The 21,272-nt window shown below is 47.1% G+C and overlaps 1 protein-coding gene across 2 annotated transcripts in view; it reads left to right on the top strand.

Annotated features, from left to right (window-relative positions):
* The window catches only part of zeb2a (zinc finger E-box binding homeobox 2a), a 37,096-nt gene extending 18,663 nt beyond the window's left edge, over nt 1-18,433 (top strand). The window contains exons 2-9 of one of the 2 annotated variants that reach the window (XM_087853189.1): nt 4,585-4,806; nt 5,120-5,188; nt 5,745-5,939; nt 6,280-6,494; nt 8,757-8,865; nt 9,700-11,594; nt 12,757-12,937; nt 15,499-18,433. In XM_087853189.1, the coding sequence (XP_087709315.1) occupies nt 4,585-4,806; nt 5,120-5,188; nt 5,745-5,939; nt 6,280-6,494; nt 8,757-8,865; nt 9,700-11,594; nt 12,757-12,937; nt 15,499-16,097 (3,485 nt within the window). In that variant the 3' untranslated portion in view covers nt 16,098-18,433. The remainder of the gene's footprint in view (nt 1-4,584; nt 4,807-5,119; nt 5,189-5,744; nt 5,940-6,279; nt 6,495-8,756; nt 8,866-9,699; nt 11,595-12,756; nt 12,938-15,498) is intronic. The other variant, XM_087853190.1, reaches the window with a different exon arrangement.
* Nucleotides 18,434-21,272: the final 2,839 nt, after the last annotated feature.

The raw sequence follows: 21,272 nt of genomic DNA on the forward strand, positions 1-21,272 counted from the left end.
CAGCAGCCACAGGCTGATGATTAATTAAACACTTACACAGAAACATGAAGTTTGACAGGCTTCAAAATGCATGTAGAACAAGATCTTGTGTGTGTGTGTGTGTGTGTGTGTGTGTGCGCACTTGTACTTGAACTGTAGCAGAAACAGCAGTGAGGCAGAGCGCCGTTCACACCTCTGACCTCCTCGTCCTCCTTCGGTTGGTGTGGGTTGTTATCAGTGCTGCGCAGCCGCCGCCTCCTCTCTGCTGCGTCTGTAATCAGACGGCACGGCGAGGTGGAGCTGCTGATAGGAGTAACGTAAGCTGTCAGGTCGAGGCCGGCATCACCTTGGCACCTCCTCGCTAACCGTCAGTGAAGCTGCTGAACTGATGGAGCGAGGCCCGGTGTTTGTGAGTAACCGAGGCTGTGACGGCGTCACGGCTCTCGCACACTGAAGTCATAAACACCTGCTCATGTATGGATCAATCATCAGCACATCAGTCCGTGGCTCTGATTATTTCCTTTAACCTGAGGAGCGATCAGAGTTCCTTCCTTCAACTGTAAACATCATTCAGCTGCAGAGAAATGACCGACCGATCGATGAATCAACCGATCTCTCTGACTGACTGATCGATCGATCGAGAAAAGTGAAGGCTGTGAGCCTGGCACTGATACAAAGGTCTTTTAAGTTGTTACATTAAATTCACATGATTTACACAAACTGAATGTTTGATGTTATTTTTCTCATTTCTGTCTCTGTGACAGACAGGAAGTGACGTCAGCGTGCTGCAAGTGCTGCACTTATTCCACGTGCACTACATGTTCTATATGTTTGACATGTGACACTCGCTCAAAGATGAGTGTGTGTGTGCGTGTGCGTGTGTGTGTGTGTGTGTTATCTGCTGCTGTATCTGGGTGGAGGTCGACGGCCAACGCGCCGCTGTAACCGACCTGAACACTCAAGGTGCCAAAACTTGATTAACAGTTTCAGAACCGACGCTTCAAAGAGGAACTGCTGCTGTCACACCTTCACACTGATAACACACACACACACACACACACAGACATGTTTTCATATCCTTGTGGGGACATCTATTTGATATTTTCCCAAACCATCCAAATGAAGTCCCACATGTATTTTGATGGTTTGAGGAGTAGGTGGAGTTGCTGCTGGGCTTTGCTGACCACGATGCTGTGTCCTTTGACCAGGAACTTGGTGCTTCTTACCCTCTCCACAGCAGCACCATTGATGGTTAGTGCAGTGTGTGTGCGCGCTGACTCCTGCTGATAAATAAGAATGAATTTAATTCACACACACCCCCCCCCCCCCCCTCCAACAGCAGCAGCTCGGGTGGAGGTTTGCTTCGTCAGCAGAAACGTGTGAACCTACGGTGGGATTTTCACCGTTTGAAGCAGCCTCTACTGGGCGTTAGAGGAACTGCAGGGTTGGTGCTTCAGGTGATGATTGGTGCGTTCAGAGGAAGTCTGTGTGCAATGGACCGATCATGTAATCCACACAGGCGCCATCACAGCGTGTGAAACCAGTGTCATGTCGCACGGCCTGCTGTCCACATACTTTTGACTCGGCCATCTTTTGAATATATACGTGTTACACAAGCAAAAGTGTGCGTTCAGGCTTTGTGGTCGAATCCATACAGATGTTGTTAGCAGTGGACCATGTGTCACACAGAAACACTCACTCAAATATCAAAACTACGTGGACAGATCTTAGGCCATATCCTTTTAAACATTATATATGTGAGTCCTGAGCTGTCCACAAACTTTAGGCTCTGCAGTGTAATTATTAGCTGAAACTATTGCTGTGAGGCTTTGTCCATTTAAACCATATGTGAGTGTAACATCAGGTGTCCACTTACTTCTGCCCATATTCACCTATGTGCTCTCTCTATGATGATTCACTTCAGCTCTTAGCCGCTAGGCAGCGACCTCATTTCCTCAGCAACGTGTGGCTCCCCCCCTCCCCCGTTACTCAGGTGATCTGCTCTGAGCGAGCGAGTGAGAGAGAGTGAGAGAGGAGGCAGAGCTGCTTTCATTACCTCACAGCGAACGACAGGAACCGGACGCAGCACCTGCATGGGGACGCCCTCTGTGACCTCATTGATGTGGATCATTGATGGCTGGATGTTATGAGAGCGGCGGAGCGTGTCAGAATGATCAAGCCTGCAGGGATGAAGCAAACATCTAGAGGTCCCATTTCAGCCCGAGAGCTGCTGTGGAGGCACTGTGGAGCCCCGCCCACTCGTCACAACAGATGATTGACAGCAGATATATGTCTGTGAAGGTTCTCAGTCATCCAGGTCATTGTAGTCAAAGGAGCTTGCAGAGCTCCTTTGACTACAACTTAAAGAAGTCCAGACGCTGTTCTTTGCAAGCTCCTTTGACGACTGCAGATATAGAGCTGTGATTGGCTGCCAGAGATGACAGTCAGGTGGAGATTTCCATGAAGCTGTGACACTGCTGCAGGAAGTGATCAGTGGTCAATCAGTCTGATCATGTGATCAACAGCTGATCTGAGACACGTAAACAGGAAGTAGAACCTGCCAGGTGAGCGCTCCGTGCAGGCAGTTTGACTCCGTCATGTTTCTGTTGACATTTGTTCTTCTCTGGTTTTTTTTTTTTGTTTGTTTTGCTGTGTGTGTGCCTGTGTGTTGGGTCAGCTGACTGATGTCATCATGAATGATGTAAGTGTGATGTTCTGACATCGTCGTGTTTCGTGTGTGAGTCGACGGACACTTGAGCCAGTGTTCGATCTGTCCTTCCCCCCAGTCTGACAGAAATGTTGGAGCAGGAGGAAGATGAAACCCGGGGAGGAGGAAGAAGGCGGGGCTAATGTGTCTTTGTATGAGGAGGAGCAGCGCTCTGTGATGTGTCGTCTGTTTTGTCCCTGAATGGACTCAAAGACCCTCTGAAACCTGGTGGGGGGGCGCTGTCTGCGTTGCCCCCGGTGACATCTGCCACTCTGCCTCCGTCATGTGACCTGGCAGGCAAACAGCAGCGTGAATGGCCTTTGTTTGGGAGGTCAGTGCCTGCTGCCCACCGACCAATCAGGGCACGGGACCCTCAGCCTGCTGCGGCATTCTCTGCTTTAAGGTGGAATCATGGTGGGGAGGATTTAAGGTGGAATGTTATCCTTGAAGTTTAAGGTGGAATTCTAAGCATAAAGTGTTTATTTCCTTGCTCTGTGACGGTGTCCACAGGAAGTGGAGGAAGTGTGTTTGTGTGTTTACCATTAGCGCTCAAAGAAAACGAACGCTTTGGTTTTTAAAGTTTAACACGAGTGATAAAAGGCACTGGTGCTTATCTGCAGGTAACCAGACCATCAGCCACATATGTGGGCGGAGCTTTAGCCTGTCACATATGTGGTTCAGAGCTGAGAACAGGTAGACTCTTGCCCTGCCCATTCTGCATCACTGATGATGATAAGCTATTATTGAGGAGATATAAAACACACACACACACACACACACATGTTTAACACTGCAGATGAAAGTTTAGAATGGAAATCAGGTAAAAACTAAAAGTATATGGACACACTGGGCCTAATATAGAGTGTGACTGTCCAGATACTTTTGGCTCTCCTGTGTTTAGATATGTATTCATGGATATGGATGTGATGGCACCTCATCCATACAAGTGTTATTCGTGTCCAGGTGTGCACATACCTGGCTGGTACTGCTGATGTGCTGAATGAGGGTCTAAAGATAGACGTGAGCATATCCTGTGGACTCATTTAAGTGTCCACAGACTGATAGCAGGCCGGGCTGTGATTGGAGGATTCCTTCACACGCTGGTGTTTATATTCTGACCCAGAGGAGCATGAAGCTGCAGTCACGGTTTGTTGCCCCGCCCCTCCCCCTCAGACACTAACAGCTGAGCCAGCTTACACAGGCTTTGTTTGAATCCACCCCCCACCCCCCCACCGGGGTCCCCCAGTTAAGAGTCCTGGGGACACCCCTGTCCTATTGATTAGATGATCCTGGTTAGTGATCGATTGATTGTGTGCACCCAGTCTCTCTCTCACACACACACACACACACACACACACACACACACACACATTCTTTCACTCCAAAGGAAGAAAACACAATAGCAGAGTGTGTGTGTGTGTGTGTGTGTGTGTGTGTGTGTGTGTGGGCGGGGCCTGTGTCTGATGTCTAACGTGTCCTGGGACCACACAGCAAGCCTGTTTGATCACAGAGGGTTAACCCCCCCCCCCGTTCTTGGTATTCAGCCCGGGTCAGCAGATTTCTCCGTTGTGCTTTTTCATCTGCACCTGTTGTGCAGTTGTCGGGGAGGCTGCAGACAAAGATCATATTATGAACGGGCTAATCTGCGTGTAGCTGGAGGAGGATCTGCGCTCTGTGGGAACCCGCCGCCGCCTGCCGCAGGAAACGCCATCAGAGCCAGATTAACCCGTTCCCATGATGTCAGCGCAGTGTGGCCGCTCTCATCAGAGCGCAGAACAACTGCAGACCAATCACGGACACCCGATTCTCACTTCCTGTTTAATACTTGTTAAAGAACATACGCCGTGTTTACAAACACTCTAAGGTCAGAGGTCACCCCCTCTTCTTTTGTGTTTCAGTGCTAAACTATGAGAACGTTGTGGAAACTACCTCAGACACCGATGACGAGGACAGTTTCGGAGGAGGTGGAGCAGGAGCGGACGGGGATGAGGGCAGTCCGGCAGGCGTGCCCGCTCTGGAGGCGTCGCCCCGGGTCGGCCACGCCCTGCTGTCCCACCGTGACCAGGAGGGCGCCGAGAGCGGAGATGGGTTCCAGGACCCCCACGCCTGGAGACGCATCGGTGAGTCACGTGGTCACCTGTGAGTTGGTGAGGTCAGAGGTCAGCGTGTGGTGTTTTGGGCCATGTTTAAGTGTTTTGTAGTTTTTCTGTTTGATTTTAAATCTGGTTTCACGTTCGGTTTGTGCTTCTCATTTTCTCACTGTTGTCATGAATATTTTCATAGTGGTTTGTAGTTACTGTTATTAGTGTCGGGGGGGCTAAATAGCTAAATGATACTCATGACTCAGGAGGATACAGGAGGAAGGGACCAGCCCCGACCTCCATCAGAGGAAGAGCAGGGTAAATGATGTGCTCCTGTGTTGTGTTTGGACAGATGGGGGGACGGACGAGTACGAAGCCGTGGGCCCGGAGGCGTCTCCTCACGCTGTGGAAAACAGTGCAGGTGAGATCACACATGATCAATCGTCACCCATCAGCGTCATCGCCATCAGAAGAGGTTTTATTTATATTTGTCTTATTTTATTTTTAGCTCTGTCTCCATACTTTACTCCTTTGTTTTTTTATACATTTTTTAGTTAACTTTACTGTACGACTCTTTGGGATAATATTTTTTGTCTTTCTTCATCTTTATTTATTTGAGTAATTAAAACTAATTAATGATAATGACTAATGATAATTAGCGATCGTAATTAAAAGCTTAATGTAAAATGTCCTGCTGAATTTTTGTCTTTCACATAATTTCCTGAGTGATTAATACAAACTGTGGGATTGCTTATTGGTGTGGGCGTGGCCTACAGCAGGCTGACTTCAGTTGGTTCCTTCGCTGTTTTCGTAACTTTAGAGGAAGTAAACGACATCCCGGGTCATAATGGTCAATGGGCGGTCAGAGGACCCAGCAATGTTAGTTTAGGAGTCCCTCAGGGCTCAATGCCGGGTCCTCTGAGGTTGCAGTGTGATGATTGGTCCTCTGACCGGACGATCTTTGTCCCTGCATCCAGGGAAGCGACTAGAGGGCATCCCTGAGCTGGACGAGTACTTCCTGAAGCGTAAACTGGAGGACGGCGACAGTCACTCTGCGTGCATCGCTGAGTACCTGCAGCGCAGCGACACTGCCGTCATTTATCCAGAAGCCCCAGACGAGGTGACGCGCCTGGGCACGCCTGAGGTCACGGGGCAGGAGGAGAGCGAGCACGGTGAGAGACCGAGAAGACAAACTGAGGATCGATTATTCATTTTTAAAGAGATTAGTAGTCAAAAAGCTGGCAGCTCAAACATGTGACTCTGAAGCTTTGTAGAGAGAAGTCAACAAGCTGACTTGTTAACGAGATTATAGAAGATTCAGATTTCACTGGTGCCACTCCGACCGCGACCTTTAGTATGATGTGTGTTTCTGTGACCTTCAATCCCAGACTCATCATTTTGACTGTAAAATCATCTCTAAGTTCAAAACAGTTGGGGAGCTTCGGTCATGTGATTTTTCTGTCTAAATAAAGGGTTAAGCACATTGTCTCTTTCCTGACTTCTGACCTACAGACCTGGGACCCGACACGCAGGATGACTTCGCCCAGCTGCTCACGTGTCCGTACTGCGACCGTGGCTACAAGCGCCTGACGTCTCTGAAGGAACACATCAAGTACCGTCACGAGAAGAACGAGGAGAGCTTCCCCTGCCCGCTGTGCGCCGAAACTTTCGGCCACCGTGCTCAACTGGACCGTCACATGACCACGCACAAGCCTGCCAGAGACCAGGTAACGCACACCTATTACGTCCATTTAAACCTTCAAACTTTATTTAAAAGTCTATCACAGGAGTTCCAGTATGAAATCCATAAAGACACAGTCTTCAAACGTTAGGACTGACTCCACGCTGGCTTCACTAACAGACAGAAAACTGCAGTGATCAGAGAAGAAGCTGCCGTCAGGTGCTGACACTGCACTGCATCAGCTGTGGATGCTGAGCAGCGGAGGAGGGAGGCTCGGGGAACTCCATCAGTACATGCGATGACTCAGATTAGTAATTAATCAGCGGTTGTGGTCCCTGCAGGGTAAAAACAGATAAAAATACACCAAGGCTGGAAATTTAAGCTGCGTTAAAAGGAGCAGAGGACCGCAGACGGAGCCCTGAGGAACGCCGCCTCATTCTGTTTGTTTAGAAGGGTGAGAGATCCACGTGGCTTCCTGCTGTCTAACACATGAATGAAGTTCCTCCCAGTTCTTCCAGTCTGCCCAGTCGCTCCATTATTGACCACCTCCGTTCTGGGTGTTTCTCTCAGCAGCTGCAATGTGTCGTGCGTGGGAGGTGTGAGTGCGTTGACTTCCACCGGCCATCAGACTCCACATCAGCTGCTGTTGCTGGAACCGATTAGATTCACGGCCTTCCTCTGATGCTCGGGCAGCCTTGGTGACAGGCAGGGTGTCACACAGTAATGTAATCATAAGCTGGTGTTAAATGTTTCCTGCACACGCCTGTTTGCTGGCCCTCATGATCAAAAACTCACATTAGAGTCGGTAACTAAGCACTGAGTCATTCAATTTTCCAATTATGCTGTGATCATAATGAGATTTCCTGAGTTTAGACCTCGGGTCTCCTCACAGAAGCACAAATAGCTTTCATACCTGACCCCGCCTCCACCAGCCTTAACCAGCACCAGATGGTCTTCTCCCTGCTGGATTGAAGACTCATAATCCTCTAAGTGGCCGTTTATTTGTGTACTTCCTGAGTTAAACTGTTAAAGAGAGAACAGGCATGTGTGCGTCGGTGAGGAGGAAGCAGATCTGTCTGTTCAGTCTTCACGGTTTGCCCCCGACAGCAGCGCCTCACTCAGTAATCATTGTTCACAGGCTTTCTACTGTGCTGCCATGAATATTTTTATAGTTGCCATACAGATGTAAAACATCTGTATGGCACAGCCTCACAGCTGTTCAGGCTGTGCTTGCACACCCGGGACTGCTCCTGAGTATGCAGCACAAACACTCACAGCTGTTTGCTTCTTGCCGTGATGTGGCTGCTTCAAGCAGTGGCCACACTAATGCAGTTAAATATATATATATATATATATTTATATATATATATATATATATATATATATATATATATATATACAGTTAATCTTCACTGCATGACAGTGTGATAAGGAACACATGACAGTGCTCAGTCAGCACAAACTGCCCAAGCCCACTTTTATCCAGTTTAACCAGTCCTCAGTTCCTGTGTGGATGGATGGACAGGTGGATGGGTGGGTGGATGGATGGATGAATGGGTGGATGGGATGGTGAACGGACGGATGGATGGGTGGGTGGATGCTGGGAGCAGCAGTGTTTGGTTAGGATGGACCTCGTGCAGGTTGTGTTTGATTTGAGTCCAAACAGGTAGGATTTGCAGACAAAGACGTGATCATTAACGACGGTGGTTAAGAAGTTTTGTTGGCGATTCAAAAGCATGTAATTTCTTTCAGCGGTAATTTCAGTTTAAACAAAAACATTTGTGTTTGCGTGTGAGGGACTGGGACAAGCTGGTTCATGTTGGAATAACGAGGTCCTGGCAGAGGTTCCCTGCTGGATCCCAGGAGATCTGCTTTCCTGCATTTGTGGACTCGAGTCTCCTCTGGGGTTGAACTCATGGTGAATGAGTGCAGATCAGAGCAGAGAGTAGAGCGTTTACTTGAAGCTGTTTTCTCTGCTGTAGACGACAGAAACAAGTCTTCAGGTTTGTGTTTCCTTCACCGATCATCTGCATGTGAGACGAAAGGATTTGAGCTCCCACTCAGCAGAGGGGGGAGGACGCTCCCCGACTGTTTGTGTTTGTTTATCTCTGTATTTGCATTTCAAATGTTGGGAATGCACCTCCACCAGAAAGTGTTACCTCTGCACAGCGCCACCCACGCCGTTTCTCAGAATGCCTATCAGATCTGCTTCACTAAATACTATTAAATTCCCCGTTAGCTCATGCTCCCTCTCTGCAGCGACTCCCACTCCTCCTCCATCACTTCAAATCTGTTTTTCTTTCTGCAGCCACCACTGCTTACTGAAGGAACTGGAAACCGCAAGTTCAAATGCAGCGAGTGTGGAAAAGCCTTCAAGTACAAGCACCACCTGAAGGAGCATCTTCGTATTCACAGCGGTGAGTGGAGTTCTGAGGGCCGGATCAGAGCTGAAACTTTCCGCAGACACGGGTCTGATCCGGTCCTCCTCGCGTTTACATCGACTCTGATAAAACGCTGATTGTGTTTCCACATCTGACTGTCTGGCTTCTGCTTTAGCCACAGTATTAATACATCTGACAGTCAACAGTTTCACTTCCCATCTTCGTATCTGATCACAAAGCAGTTCAGCTCCAAAAAAGGAACATTTTCATCATGATGGTTTCTATTTTTATTGAAGATTCATCCACTGATTTTTCCATTGATTTGATTATTAAAACCAAAACCCAAAGCGTCAGTTACTGTATCATACATAGTAACGTGAAGCATACTCATAAAGCACCTCATTAAAAAAAAGTTGTTAAAAAGAAAACCTTTCTAAAATAGAACATCTGGACCGCCTCCAAAATCTCGCTGCTGATCTGTTTGTTCATTTCAATTTTTGTTAGCCAGCAAACAAACAACTATTCAAACAGTTGCTGGTTATCGTTGTTGAATTGTTTTAATCAGCGAATGAACCGATATTATGAGCTCTGAATAACAGTGGGGGACACGTTAGCTAAAAGATGTGCCAGAGGGTCAGTTCATAGTTAATCCTGGACGTCAGCAGCTGAGATGGTGAATGGATAACATACACTTTGCTGGTGTTGAAGGAGGAAAAGCACCAGCTCCAATTCTGGATCAAAGGTGTAAAGCTCACACTGGTGACTAACTGTGGACGAATGATGATGTTTTTTTTAAGTAAATATCTGACGTTAAACTATAGAGCATGTTTGTGGGCTGAGAAGTAATCCAGACGTTGGGCTGTGTTTCAGGTGAGAAGCCATATGAATGCTCCAACTGTAAGAAGCGCTTCTCCCACTCCGGCTCCTACAGTTCCCACATCAGCAGCAAAAAGTGCATTGGCCTGATTGCCCTCAATGGAAGAGTACGCAATGGAAATGGTGGCAAACTCGGCTCCTCCCCCAGCTCTACAACCTCATCACCTGGAAGCCCCGCCATGGCCCAGCTTCGCCACAAACTTGAAAACGGGCGCCCGCTGGGGCAGCAAGACCAGCCACGTCAGCTGGACATAAAACCTGAGCCGATGGACTTCAACGACTACCGGCTATTGATGGCCTCACAGCATGCGTTTGGGGGACCCGGGGTCTACCTGAACGGGCGGGGGGGGAGCCCCTTGGGTTTTCACAACTCCTCCCAGAGTCCCCTTCAACATCTGGGAGGCATTGGGCTGGACCTCCAAATGCTGGGCTACGTGAGATCCCTTGGCAACAACCTGAGCGAGGTGCAGAAGGTGCTCCAGATTGTGGACAACACGGTGTACAGGCAAAAAATGGATGGAAGCCCTGAAGACAAGCTCAGGTCCTACATGAAGGAGTTAGGTGCCCAGATGGAGGAGACCAAGGCAACTCAGGGTGGCTTCCTGGTGACGGGCGACGGCAGTCCCACCAAGAGCATCATAGATTACACACTGGAGAAGGTCAATGAGGCCAAGAGTCTGATCGACGAGTCTAAGAGGCAAGAGGATGTTAAGAAGGAGAAACCAAGCCATTCTGTGGATCTCAGCAGTGAGGAAAAGAAACATGAAAGCCAGAACCAGTTCCTGCCATTCTCCTGCCAATACTGCAAGGAGACCTTCCCCGGGCCAATCCCCCTGCACCAACACGAGCGCTACCTGTGCAAAATGAACGAGGAAATAAAAGCCGTCCTGCAACCGGCAGACGGCTGTCCCGCTAGCCACCAGGGAGGGATGTCCTCCGAGGTCTCCAGCAACAACCGAGCCACCAGCCCCGTCAGCCCCTTCAAGGATCACGTGTCGTTGCTCAAAGCTTATTTCGCCATGAATACTGAGCCAAACTCAGAGGAACTGCTCAAAATCTCAGTTGCTGTTGGCCTCCCTCAAGAGTTTGTCAAGGAGTGGTTTGCCCAGTGGAAGAGCCAAAACCACCACGGTAAAAGGTCACCACCTCCTGACTGCAGTGGACCAGAAGTCAACCACAGCTTGAACCGGTCTCCAATGTCACTTCCAGCTACAGATTTACACCGAGGCTTCACTAATGGCTTTTGCGAGTCCTCCCACCAGTTTACAACCAGCCGGCAGACAGCAGGGCAAAAACCACTAGAATCATTGGACCACTTGAGAAGCAACACACCATCACCCCTTAACCTTTCCTCTACTTCCTCCAAACACTCTCAGAGTAGCTCTTACACTCCGAACAGCCTGAACTCGGAGGAAGCCCGCGGGGACACACCGCTGGATCTGTCACTACCCAAACACATGGCGCAGAAGTTCTCCTCCGCCGGAGAGAAGCGGCCCAGACCCAATGGTTTAATCAGAGAGCACAACGGGGAGGCTTTGGGGCGAGAGCAGGGGTCTGGGCCCTTTGATTTGGTCAACATTAAGAAGGAGGTCCTGGGATCTGATGGTGGAGGGAATGCTATTCACCAACTGGAGAAAAGCACCAGTCCCATCTTTGGGATTAATGCCTTTGCTGGTGGACCTGTCTACACCTCCCTTCCACCTCACGGAGCATTTCCCCCACCCACCTTCATGACTCCTGCCCAAGCGACCATCCCAGGCCTCAGGCCCTACCCGGGTCTTGACCCCATGAGCTTCCTGCCTCACATGGCCTACACCTACGCCACCGGGGCAACCACATTCGCTGAAATGCAGCAGAGGAGAAAGTACCAGCGGAAACCAGGCTTCCAGGTAAAAATCATGTAAAGTAAGGGCAATGCGTTTTGTTTTGTTTTTTCTTTCTTCTAAACAGAGCCAGCCAGGAGCCATGGAGGGTCAGTATTCCCAGGTTTTAGTAACCCTGACCTGCTCAGACTGGAGTGTGTTGCACTGAAAACCTGCAAACTGGCCGTGCATGGCTCATGGTTGGACAGATAACAGCAAAGACAACAGGTGGCTGCTAGTTTTCAGGGCTTTTGTCATCTCCATCACACAACATGGCGGCTGGCAGTCCAAACCCGCCGTCAGCTCCGTTAGCTTTGATCATGATGACGTGTTTGCTCCACAGCACAGAAGTTAGATAAAGGGATTGTTTGTTGGGCTTGGGGCTTACAGCTGTCTGTATAGTGATGTGTTAAAAATATTGTTGACCCAGCCAGTGCTGAGCGTGGAGAATTTTAAAGGGTCTCCCTGCCACGGGACCTATGAGCTGAGCTTCAGCGTTTCCACTGTGGCATCTACATTTAACTGGTCTCATTATGGGGCGGGATGTGTTTGCTTCGACTGAAAGTAGTCAGAGTTTTCCAGGTTTCATGTCTGAGTATTTTTAAAAATGCAAAGTGTGGAAGTAATGCCAGAGAAAAAGAGGCTGGTTCCACGTAAGACTCGAACGCCTCCAGATTGAGAATTTTTTGCCCTTTAAAGGAAAACTTCACTTCCTGTAAAGAAGGGAAATTCATCTCCTGAAAACAGATCACAGATCAAATCTGGATTTAGTGAAATGCTGGGAGTTTTTCACTGTGCCATCATAAATACCGTTTGTCAGCAGCACCAAAGGTAAACAGCTCATAAGTCCCGCCCCTTGAAGCGCCAGTCACCGCTGACTCTTGGATGATTTGTATGAAAGCAGCTGCGTGGACTTTTTGGCAAAGTTCCTGAAATTGAAACTAAAAATGATGGTCAGCGTTTTGTTCCGGTCTCGTGGTAAACCTCTGACCTCAGCTCACCTGCTGTCAGCTGTTATCTGTAAACACACGCCTCTTTCTCCGAGTCTCCTGGGTGAGGGGGACTTACCGGGTTGGGCCTTTAAGCCCTGTCCAGACTTGGGATCACAGAGGCGGTGGGGGGGAGTCTCGTGGCGTGAGGCCGACAGGTGTGGGATTATCGGGGTACTGAAGCTCTGTCTCTGTCTCAGGGGGAGCTGCTGGACGGCACGGCGGACTATCTGTCAGGCCTGGACGACCTGACAGACAGCGATTCGCTGCTCTCCAGGAAGAAGATTAAGAAGACTGAAAGTGGTATGTACGCGTGTGACTTGTGCGACAAAACATTCCAGAAGACCAGTTCCCTCCTAAGACACAAATATGAGCACACAGGTATATATAACACTTGGACACTTCTTTTTACCCACCCAATGCCTCCTTATTTCCTCTGTCCTCACTCTTCTGTTTCCTCACGTAGCTCCCCACTCGTAGCTCTGCTTCTCTCTTTTGTTCTCTGCAGGCCGTGGCCTTTAACATGCGCCTTTCTTTTCAGCGGGGGGTAGGCAGCCTTTAATACAGAGAGCAGTACAAAAACATTCAGCGCCCCAAATATCAGCAGCACCTCATTCACACTGAGAGAGGAGGAGGAGTGCATGTTTGCATGACTGTGTGAAGATCAAAAGGAAATATTAATTACAGCCGAGAGATGGTCCATTTTTTTCCATTTTTAAACTGGAAACAAACAACTTATGATAACACCACAGCAGGAAAGGTGAAGCAGCAAACACTGTTCTTATTAAAGCGTCCCAGTTTACCGAGTCGCCCCGCAGGAGCCGAGAGGCTGAAATGTGATGAATGTGGAGGCTTCAGTAAGACTGCAGCATTGTGGGGTTTAATGCTTTCATGAGATTTCTCTGCAGGACTCTTCTGATCCAAATCAAAATCCTAAACGACCCCCCAGCATGTCCTGAATAAAATCAGTGTTTCACTAAAGTTTGGTGTCTCACCTTCACGCCTTTCGCTGCGTCACGGATAAAGGTAATCTGTGGCGTTGAGCAGAGCCACGCCCTCAGACGACTCTGGCTGCGCGGCGTCAGCTCAGTTTGTCATTTTCTCACTGCTCTGGAGATAAAATCAGTGCTTTTTAAATGAAGTTTGGTTCATGTCCTGCCTCACACATTAACCCACAGCACTTCCACTTAATGACCCATTAACATGGAGCCTCCTTTCAGCTGCTCGTTATTAAAGGTAGTAACACATGGTAATGACTCGTTTTCTGTCCTTGAACACTCACATTCATCTTGATTTTACTTGTGTTTTTTGTTTTCTCGTCATTCTCATGATTTTATTATTTAATATCAAATAGTAATTTTTCATTGACGTCAGACTGATGCTTCCTGTCGTCAGATTCGCTGCTTGTCCTGGTGTTACAGTAAAGTGGGGTTTATGATTTGGGAGTTGGGGGCTCATGGAATGATAATCATGTGTTGTTTGCATTCCTCTGATATGTGATAGAACAAAAACTGAACATGAGAATACGTCTTTGTTGTTCCCATTGATACAGGAAGTCAAACCTGCGTGTTTGTGCTAATATTGGAGTTTGGTTGATCTTACCTGTGTGCCATCCTCACAGACTCAGACCTGCTCTACCTTCATGTCTTTCACTCAGTTGCATCACCCTCATGTTCTGCTCCCACCTCCAAGACTCGAAGCAGGAATCTACCGTCTCAGTTATTTCTGCCGCTGTGTGTATGTGTGTGTGTGTGTGTGTTTGTGTGTGTGTGTGAATGCCAGCTATGGTGGATGTTACAGGCGCTCCGGGTCTATTTGTGGCTATGATCTGCCTGTGTGTGTGTGTCGGGGTAAAGCCATGTTCTTGGTGCATGTGTGCGTGGGACGTGTGATTGGGCAGCATTCAGCCTGCCAGTTGGCAGCAGCTGAAGCATCCTGTTCAGTCAGACATAAGAAATTTCCGCCTGTACAGTCGTAGTAAACCAGCTCTGTGTGTGTGTTGGGAGCTGTTACAGCTGTTAGGGTTCCTGCCCCTCCTTAAATTTAAATCCGGAGCTGTGATGTCATCGCAGCTCACCGCAGGCCGATGAAGGTTCGCGTTACCTCGTGGTGTCTCAAGCATGCCTCATTGTTGTTATGGCAACAGACAGACACCGAGGGTGTGATGAAATGTTAAAAGGATGAGTTGAAGATTGTAGTTCAAACCCGTCATGTTTTTGTTTTTTACCGTCAGCCAATCACCGCACAGATTTCAAAGATCTGTAGTTCAATCTTCTGATTGGTGATTGTTTCAGCTGTGTCTTTGAGTTAAGAGATTTTTTTCTGGTCCAGCTGTAGATTTATGTCTCTTTATGAAAAAACACGTGAGAGTTTTCCATGTAGATCAGAGCTGAAGCGATAAACCGTGGAAATAATCAGCAGACGGGTTGATAAATGGACAACATCACTTCCATTTTTCATTTTTTTTAATTTCATTTTTATCACGCCCACATTTCATTCAGCCTAGTCTGGATTAGTTACTGCACTTCATGCCCAGTTACAGCTGTTGTGCTATGGACCAGATGTGGCCCAAAGATAATTAACATCTGGTTCCATAAAGGTGGAGCTGCGCCTGAGTTTAGGCCAGACTTCACGGAGTCGAACACCTGAATGTTTGCTTCAAAATAAAGTCTAAAATCTTCTTATCTGATTAATTAATAAACACCATCCACAGAGTCCAGACAGTTTCCAGGTCTTCATGTAGTTGGAAAACCTTGGAAACACAAATGTTTCCTGGTTCTTTGTAGTGTTTGTACGTCCTCAGTGTCTGTAGCTGTTCAGAGTTTCTTGTTCCTTCGTTGGGTTTGCAGCTGTCTGTCATGTGCTGATTCACTCTGCTGTGCGTCTCCGTGTCTAGCTGTGTCCGTCCTGACCGTGTCCCACCTTTCATTGTGTTTCTGCAGGTAAACGTCCCCATCAGTGTCAGATCTGTAAGAAGGCCTTCAAACACAAGCACCACCTGATCGAGCACTCACGCCTGCACTCTGGAGAGAAGCCCTACCAGTGCGACAAGTGCGGCAAACGCTTTTCGCATTCGGGCTCATACTCGCAGCACATGAACCACCGCTACTCATACTGCAAGAGGGAGGCCGAGGAGCGTGAGGCGGCCGAGAGGGAGGCCAGGGACAAGGGAGGCGGAGGAGGCGTTGCAGTTGCAGGGCTGGAGCCCACCGAGCTGCTGATGAGGGGCTACCTCCAGGGGCTGGGGCCACTTGGATACTCGGACCCAGAGGACCAGCAGGAGGATGGCGGCAGTGCGATGCTGAGGGTCAGCGGTGAGGGAGGAGGAGGACGGGAGGAGAGGGAAATGGACGGCAAGATGTCTGAGGAGGTGACAGAGCGGCAGGAGGGAAGTTTCAGAAAAGGAGAGGAGGAGCAGGAGGGCGACAGCAGGAGCCAGATGGACTTGATGGGGGACGTTGAGGGTAAAGGCTCGCCGCTGCCGATGGACGAGAGCTCACGAGAAGGGAAAACAGACGGCAGGTCAGACCAGGAGGACTGATGAGGAGCAACAAAAGCTTTGGGACGCTGGCTCGATGCAGCTGCTGCTTTATGAGGGGCTGAAAGGAAGACGAGGGCCGGAGGGGACGGCGGTCATCTTCTCACACCAAATTAGTGTTTACTTTAGACTTCCTGCTGAGACTGATGGGTCACAATTGTGTTTATGGTCTGATTCAGCTTCGTTCACGTTCAGCCGACCGAAAACATAAATGATTTTAAAAAGGCTGTAATGTTAACTTAGTATTATTAACAAAACTCTGGCCTCTGATTTATCAGGTTCAGTCTGATTATTTTCTCCTTCAAAGTGTTTGTTGACAGCTTTTTTTAATGGACTCCTGTTTCTTTAACATTTTAAAGTTTAAGTTCTGCCGTTAGCTAAAGTGCTGGGATAGTTTCACAGCCAGAAAGGCCGAACTTTGAACCTCGGCAGTTCAGTCTGAAGCTCTCAAACCTTGAAGTTTAAGGTTTCTGCTGAGCTGATGTTAGATTTGATTTATAGATTTTTAGATCTTGGGGGCAAAACCCCAAGACCCCAAGGCACTAGTTTTCAACCTTTAAGTAAAAACACTGAAAATAGAGCCCAAAAAGCTTCTACTTAAATCGGACAAGCAAGCCTGTACAAGTATTTTTTATTATTGTGTTTGTGAATCCAAGAGAAGACAGGTTTACCTTGAGACCTACTGAGAAACCAGTTTTGTTGTAGCAGAACACCATTTACTAAAGACACTAACAGCAACCTTAGCAACTCTCAATGACGTGTTAGGGTTAGCGATGGTCTCGGTCTAATTAGGGACTCTGTTGAAGTTGTAGTTCTCTGAACACCAGGTGTGGTCTTTGAGGCGTAGCGTCATATACGCGGTCGTTAATGATCCCTGCTCGATTTTGCTAGGTTAGCTTGTTTTCATCACCATGATACCTAAACACACATTCAGACCTGAGGGAGGTTTTATGTGAATAAAATGATGCTAGCAACATTATTTTGTATTATTTTGAGCGTTTGAGGGTAAATCTTTGGAATCACAGCCTGAACCTGATGAGTCAAAGTTCATGAGTGTTTTATGTGAAGTTTGGTTTGATGAGCCCAAACGGAGAGGCGGGTCCACAGGAAGTCTGAATAACACTGGGATCTATTATTATCAGTGTTAGTGTTTAACTTTTAAAACGTCTCCACGCCCCAGGTAACCTCCGTCAGTCCCTGAGCGGAGACTCGACCCCATGAGCGCCCCCCCCCCCAAGCCGTGTGGGACCGTTTAAAAATCCACATTATGCAAACAACAAAAGAAGAAGAAGAAGTCGTAATGAGTATCACTATAATGAAATGAAGCTGTTTTTAATGTACAGTATTATAAGGCCTAAAAGCTGTGTGGTGCTATGATGTTCTTAACTTTCGGTGTGTTGTTGTGTTCGAACCTCACTTCAGGAAATTGCACTCCACTCCCTGAATCACTACAAAATAAAAGAAAAAGAAAAAAAGAGGGTATACAGCCTCGAACACTCGGCCACTTCCTGTCAGTGTTATTGTCGTATTTTATCTCCTTTTACTGTGATGTTTTTATTTTTTATTCGACTTTATTATTTTGCCAACTAACCACATGACTTTGGGCCTCCTGATTTGTTTTTTTTTTTACGTGAAGGAACATTTAAACCTGTGTGATTTTCAAAATAAAACGTGGAGTCTTAAAGCGCAGAGGAAATGAAAATGAAAGGCAGAGCCCTCTGAGTGTGTTGAATTTTTCTCCAGAGAAAGCCTTATTATATGCAAACCTTTCACCTGTGCCATCCCTGTACAGCGCCACCTGTCCTCTGCTTCAGTATTAAAGTGACGAGCTTACCTGTCCGATGCGTCAGTGTTAGCGTAGCAAGGCGTCAGTTTCTTAGTTTACACGTTTGTGCAATTTTCTGTGTTTCTGTTCACCTCAGTATTTCTGTCAGTATTACTTTTGTTTTTAATTTGAGAGTTTGCCATTTTATTTATGTGACTCATTTTATATTTCCTAATTTTATTTATTTCATACTGTAGTGTACAGTATTAGAGTTCCTCACAAACATCTATTTTAGTAAAATGATCGGAGCAAAACTCTGGAGCTTTTCTTGTTGCTTTCTTTGTTTTTTCCAAACTACTGGAAATTTTAAATTTGGGGAACTTTGGATACGAAGCTTCTGGTGAAAACACTGTATTAAAAAAAAAATCCACTTTATTCATCCCACTAAAGAGGTGATGAAAGACTGGTGAAGACGATGAAGGAATTCCTGAAATGTTTTATGATTTTTCATTTTTAATTTCCATGCTCGAATAAATGTAGCCAAAATCAATTTTAATAAAGCTGTGTTATTCTTCTTGTAGCACCGGGGTCTGATTCATTAACGCTACAGCGACGAAGACGAGCGCCGTTTTTAGCTTCCTCGTGTTACCGTCACATTGCTGCTCGCTCACATCATCGCTCCTCACACACACACACACACACCTGACCGCAGTACACACACCTCGCAGCACGCTGGCTTCAGGCTGGACCTTCGTCCGGAACATGAGCTCAGCACTGACGGATAAACTTTATTTAAACTGACAAACTCGTGTTCCGGGAGCTTAGCCTGTGACAGCATGGACCAGAAAGGAAAAGAAACACTCTGTAAATTTTACTTCCAGATGATTCGTGTGGTGGAGGAAGACTGCGCAGCTCTCTCGTTTCTGGTTCAGGCTGAAATCATCGGTTTTCTCCACATTAGCAGGACGCGCGCTTACAGCCTCTGATTTATGGCTTTTATCTGCAGATGCAAACAGGTGTGGTTCACACACAGTGCAGAGAAGAGCTGATCTGAGACCAGCGAGGACCCACACAGCCTGAGGAGAGCTGACACGGATTAAACTGCTCAGAATAAACTCGGGGCTTTTAATTTAGGCTCGTTTCTAATTGATGATTTCCTGAATAAACTATGACCTTTTTGGAATAAAGGTTGTGGTGTGAGTGCTGTCTCTGCACATCTGACAAACAAACATGTCGTCAGTAACTGAAGATGTGATCGTTCCCACTCTCCGTTCACACCTTCATCCACACCTGCCGAGCGGCTCACGTCCACCCCCGCCTCCGCCTCCACCGGGCGAGCCAACGGATGCTGTCATGAGTCCTCTTACCTGAATGATGCTGGACGTCCACACGGCGCTTCACAGCTTTCACTTTAGTCCTGCTTCAGGTGTGTGACGGGGTACGTCCATACTGGGTCCTGTAAGCGTGGCACGCGGACGATAAAGTTTGACTTTGACGTGGTTTTAAATCAGTGTTGGTGCAGTGATCTCTGCTCTGAACCATTCGTCGGAGCGCAGCACAGCCTTCAAACCACCTGAAACCAGCTCAACGTCACACCTGTATCACAAGGTTTATTAATAAAGATTTATGCAATTTAATACAACAGCCAGACAGCAGTCAGCTGACCCGTCATTGCCCTTTGATCACTGGTTAATGACTGTTAGTGAAGCAGAGTGGCTCATGCAGGTGAGAACAGGTGTGTCTGGTGAGTGTGAGCTGCAGGGTTTTACCTGTGTAAACACAGTGCAAAGGATTCCTTTACTGAAGCATGAAGTACATGTATTCATGAGACACGCAGATGTGTGATGAAGATAGTCAGAGAACATCAAGTGACCCACGGACATGCAGCATCATGTGACTACAGTTGAACCGTTTTATAAAACAGAGAAAAAGACTTTATGCAAACATGTAGGCGTGACACTCACAGAGGTCAAACGAGCCATCATACCATTTTTCAGCCACAAGGTTAACCAGGTGATCTGCTGCCTGCTTCTTAAAGCTGCTGATTTTCAAAAATGTAGCCACATCTGTCCCCAGGACAACAGGCGTGAGTGTCCTCTGTAACTTGTGTGAAAATTTGGGCGTGAACAGAAACTGTTGTCCAGGTAAGATAGCACCTGGTCACACATGCTGGTGTGTTCAGGTGAGTCTCAGGCAGGGGCGTAGTTTCCAGGGGGGTTAGGGGGGTTATGACCCCCCCAATAATCAGACCCAACCAATATAACCCCCCCCCCCCCCCCCCCCCAATAAAATTATGAATTATCATGCATAAATAGGCTGTTGATTTTCTTTACTCATTTCAGGAATTCCCAGCAAAATAGTTGCATGTTTAATCATCTGGGAATTTAACTAGATTTATTTATTTATTTAGACAGATCTCAACCCCCCAAATGTTCAGCACAAAGTTACCCCGATGGCTCAAGTATATTCACATAATAATTAAACTTGGATTAAATTACTGTAAATCCCCGACTGCTGCTAACTATACTAATGCAGTATTACTGCGGTAGTAGCAGTACTGCTGATACTTTACTGCTTACAAAAACCGCAGGCTGGTGTCTCTGAGTGTGTAATACTCTTTAAACTGCAGTTTTTAACCTCTGACTTTAAAAATTTAGCCCTGCGACTGGCGACTGGCGACCTGTCCAGGGTGTACCCCGCCTCTCGCCCCTTGACAGCTGGGATAGGCTCCAGCACCCCCGTGACCCTGAAAAGGATAAGCGGAAGCGAATGGATGGACTTTAATTTACATTTAACTATTTTTTCCACTCAGAAGAAAAGCAGGTGTTGTGCCAAAAAGTGATTGTCTGCCAAAAAGTGATTTCCGGTATTTGCCAAAAACTGATTGCTCGTATTTAAACTGCTATAAGTAACTTGTTGGGCTATAATATGTGAAACATATGTTAAATGCATCCCTCATGGATGACATAAAGTCATATTGAGCCACAAACAACATTCGTGTAACAAGGTAGAAGCCGCAATCAGTTTTTGGCAGTGACTTTTATATAACCTTTATTTATGCAGTTAAAAAAATCTCATTAACATTAAAAATGTATTTTGTCAGAGTAAGCTGGCCAAGAGGACAGCAGAAATGGCAGCAAATATGACAATAGTTCTGTAAAAATATTTTAAACGAGGATAAAGGACCGGATTGGTTATAATGTAAGTACAATAACACAGAGCTGTAAAGATACTTGAAAAAACTAATAATAATAATTTTTTAATTCTATATATAACTCCTTTGTAAACGCTGTTCACCGAAGTCTATTTTAACCAACTTACATAAAGATATTACACATAAAAAATACACGGAAACATTGGAAATCAGTTTTTGGCAGGCAATCACTTTTTGGCACAACACCGGCTCGGCTAAA

This window comes from Neolamprologus brichardi, chromosome 16, assembly GCF_056152115.1.
Source record: "Neolamprologus brichardi isolate AB-2024 chromosome 16, ASM5615211v1, whole genome shotgun sequence".
Taxonomy (NCBI): Eukaryota; Metazoa; Chordata; class Actinopteri; order Cichliformes; family Cichlidae; genus Neolamprologus; species Neolamprologus brichardi.